Source organism: Bolinopsis microptera, chromosome 1 (assembly GCF_026151205.1).
Source record: "Bolinopsis microptera isolate Bmic1 chromosome 1, MBARI_Bmic_1.0, whole genome shotgun sequence".
NCBI lineage: Eukaryota > Metazoa > Ctenophora > Tentaculata > Lobata > Bolinopsidae > Bolinopsis > Bolinopsis microptera.
The window spans coordinates 11,061,523-11,064,641 of NC_087072.1; the positions used below are offsets into that span (position 1 = coordinate 11,061,523).

The 3,119-nt window shown below is 37.4% G+C and overlaps 1 protein-coding gene across 1 annotated transcript; it reads right to left on the reverse strand.

Moving 5' to 3' along the window:
- Positions 1-803: 803 nt before the first annotated feature.
- On the reverse strand, positions 804-2,426 carry LOC134826153 (tubulin polymerization-promoting protein family member 2-like). Its single transcript, XM_063838449.1, has 4 exons — positions 2,235-2,426; positions 1,874-2,024; positions 1,711-1,765; positions 804-1,243 (listed from the first exon to the last, which is right to left on the reverse strand). The coding sequence occupies exons 1-4, from the start codon at positions 2,393-2,395 to the stop codon at positions 1,116-1,118; spliced, it is 495 nt and encodes a 164-aa protein (XP_063694519.1). The 5' UTR covers positions 2,396-2,426; the 3' UTR covers positions 804-1,115.
- Between the last annotated feature and the right edge of the window lie 693 nt (positions 2,427-3,119).

The window sequence follows — 3,119 nt, forward strand, 5'->3', positions numbered from 1 at the left end:
CGAAAGCTTCTACTAGCATTCATATGGTTTTGATATCTATAAGGCTATGGGCAACTAGATTAATGATTATGGTTACTGTTTGGATAGAACATTAACAGCACATATCTGTATTTTTGCTCAGAGCTAGGGTGAATGATTTAGTGATAACTTTAACTACTACCACATGAATCAGACATTAGAATTTGATATCTGATTCTTTTCCAATTGAATCATCAATCGTCGTCTCGTTTTGACTTAGTGTCCTTGTCACTGAAATTAGTAGTGGAGCTTCAAGCGAGCAATCGTATGCAAAGTTGCGCCATCGCCTGCGTTTTATTTGAATGCCGACAGACATCAATCAGACATTAGAGTAAGCTGTCAAACATGACAGCTGCTCTTTTGCTCATTCTTGATTGTCGGAAAAGGACTGCGTTCTGTGTGATTGGGGGAGCCATTAGCAATTAGATCTCAATCTTTTGAAGTCTCTTACCGTTAGTTTTATATTAGTTGGAGGGCAAATCAATTCAGAGACTTAGCAATATGTTTGCTCCTCATACTAGCTAATTACTTCTTCAATAGCTGCACTGTTGCGCAATTGAGTGCAGCAAGAATATCAAGATGTAAGCTTGGGTGGGGAAATTCCATTGTAACTGTGAACTCATGAACTGTGAAGACTTTAAATTAATCATCATGGCGATGGCTTACAATCATTAGAAACCATTAATGAATTGTTTTTAATGAAATCTTTGATTGTTCATCGTCAACTTATTTTTATTGAAGAACAGTCATTCAATCAAAATGTTATTTTTAAGCAAAAAAAATGGCTGATTTTTGGAAAATTCTGCAAATTATTATTTCTGACCTAATCACTTGAGATATATCATAAATCTGAAATTGAAATCTCTGTTGTAAAATAAAGTGCAGATTCTAGTTCTAAGCATCTCATATTAACTGCAGATAATTGTTACTGTAATTACGAAATTGAAAATTAATAGACTAGCTGGTTTAACCACAAATATCACTGATCGAACGTATCATATTGATTGCAAATTGCAATGCGATGATGGAACTTGAGAAACTGAAACAGTTATTTTATTTCAAAAATTCAGTCTCTACCAGCACGGTCCACTCATTTATCAATGAGTTCCGTCGAAAGTATCAGCGCCCTTGTAGTTCCCAACATATCCGGAGTTGTCCGCCAAGTCCGCTCGTCCCTCCAGACCTTTTCCTTTTCCGTCCGCTCCGAATCTCTCCTTGTGTGAACCTGTGGGGATGTGATCAATTTGAATCTGTGCATTCAGCAAGTTTTAACATCTCCTCGCATAAGGACATATTCGTAGGTCACTTATAGTTATTCGCGCTGATAAACACTTTTCATTCCTGAAGCATCACTATCAGTATCAGTATTTAGTGAGCCCTCCCCTGCTACCAGCCAGACGCCAGTCAAGATTTACGAACACATTTTCCAACTTGGACATTTCAAACTTTACTTAAAAGCAGTAGCACGTTAAACTTTTGAAACTGAAAGGAGATAAATAATAACGAATTTCGTGATAGTAGGCGATTGTGAATTTATTAACTAAAGAAGAGGGATTAAACATTTTTTCCAATCGTTTATGACACTGTTGAAATCATAATTAGCAGTCTATAAAATAGTTTTACATCAATGAAGAGTTTGAAGACCTAGATCAACCTCGTTAAATGATAAAAAACAGAAAGTATCAGAGGTACCTGTATATTTGCTCGTATCCGTGAGTCTTCCAGTTGCTCCACCCTTTGCTGTTTTCTGAAGAACAAAAGGATGTCAATAATGGATCATTATTGATTATGGGGTTAAACAATTATATACTATTTGCAGACTGAGTTGAATTGTCCAGTTAAGTGAATATCTGACCGTGGTGCCAGCAGTTTGAGGTCCTTTGTCTGAAACCAGCTTCTCCATAGCCGCCTTCCTCTCTTCAGGACTCAGTTTCGGGAACCTCTTTACAGATAAATCCTCCAGAAGAGCCTTGAACTCCTTCGTGGTAATGGTCCTACCTCCTTTTCTGCGGTTGATATTGTTCGTATATTTATCTATTCAGGCTAAGATATACCATATCTATCAGCACGTCACCTTTCAACTATCCTACTAAGAAGCATTCAACTCAGATCGAGGGCTTTACAGCTTAAACTCACAGTCGCGACAATTTAAATTGCAACGATGATCGACCTACATGACAGTTATGAATCAACTTTTAAACGTTAAAATAACTCACGGTTTGTGTTTGGAGAAGCAAATGTCGACATCTGTAGAAGTGACAAGTTTTCCCATTATCCCTGTATCTTTACACAGCTTGCTTAACTTTTTATTATCCAACTCCTTTCCTGTTGATTTTGAGTCTCCGAATTTTGAGAACGCCGCGAACGTGGCTTCCATGATGTTGGATTAAAACTTTCTACAAAATATTACAGAATCAATCACAATTAAATTTAAATCTTGATAAATTTGAATTTAATCAAGTGGATCCTAAAAGACTGCAAGTTATTAGCTGTGGACCCATGACGAAACGTTTTAAGTTTTAGATTGTAAATAAGAATAAAATCGATCGGTGCAGATGAATAAACATTTGTGCCCAAAACTTTGTCACTAAATTCTTTGGGGTGTGACGTCCTGGTATGGATAATAGTCCCCAATTGAATTCCAAGGGATCTGAGTATATTGCTCCTTCGTAAATAATTTGTGGAACACTTACTATGCAGGACCCTCTAACTTAATTTTCAATTTGTACATGATTATTATCAACTTTGATTTTAATTCTGTGAGTGGTACGTTCGGATGATGATTAATCACTTTACACTCGACTGTCACGTGACTTCTTCAACCCGTTCTCTAGCTGGCCCTGAACGACTATTCAAAGCCCTAACCCTCTAATCTGATTCCAACCCTAACCCTCACCCAATCTTTAATAAAAGCATATGCTGAAACCCTGACCCTGACGATAAATTAGACTAACTTCCTTATACGGTCATATCACGTGATCGAGACAGTTTTTTCGCCAATATCTCGCCAGGGGAGCATTTTAACCCTATGTCATGGGGGGTGATTCGGAATCAGCGTCCGAAAATACATCGATCAAAGGTTGGTTTCAGAACAATCTCGA

What these genes read in the sequence shown, in the direction of transcription:
- LOC134826153 (XM_063838449.1), bottom strand. Translation starts at nt 2,395, where the DNA reads ATGGAAGCCACGTTCGCGGCGTTCTCAAAATTCGGAGACTCAAAATCA. An exon ending in TGCTTCTCCAAACACAAACC is followed by an intron (nt 2,025 to 2,234) that starts GTGAGTTATTTT and finishes TATCAACCGCAG; the next exon opens with AAAAGGAGGTAGGACCATTA. An exon ending in CTCAAACTGCTGGCACCACG is followed by an intron (nt 1,766 to 1,873) that starts GTCAGATATTCA and finishes TTTGTTCTTCAG; the next exon opens with AAAACAGCAAAGGGTGGAGC.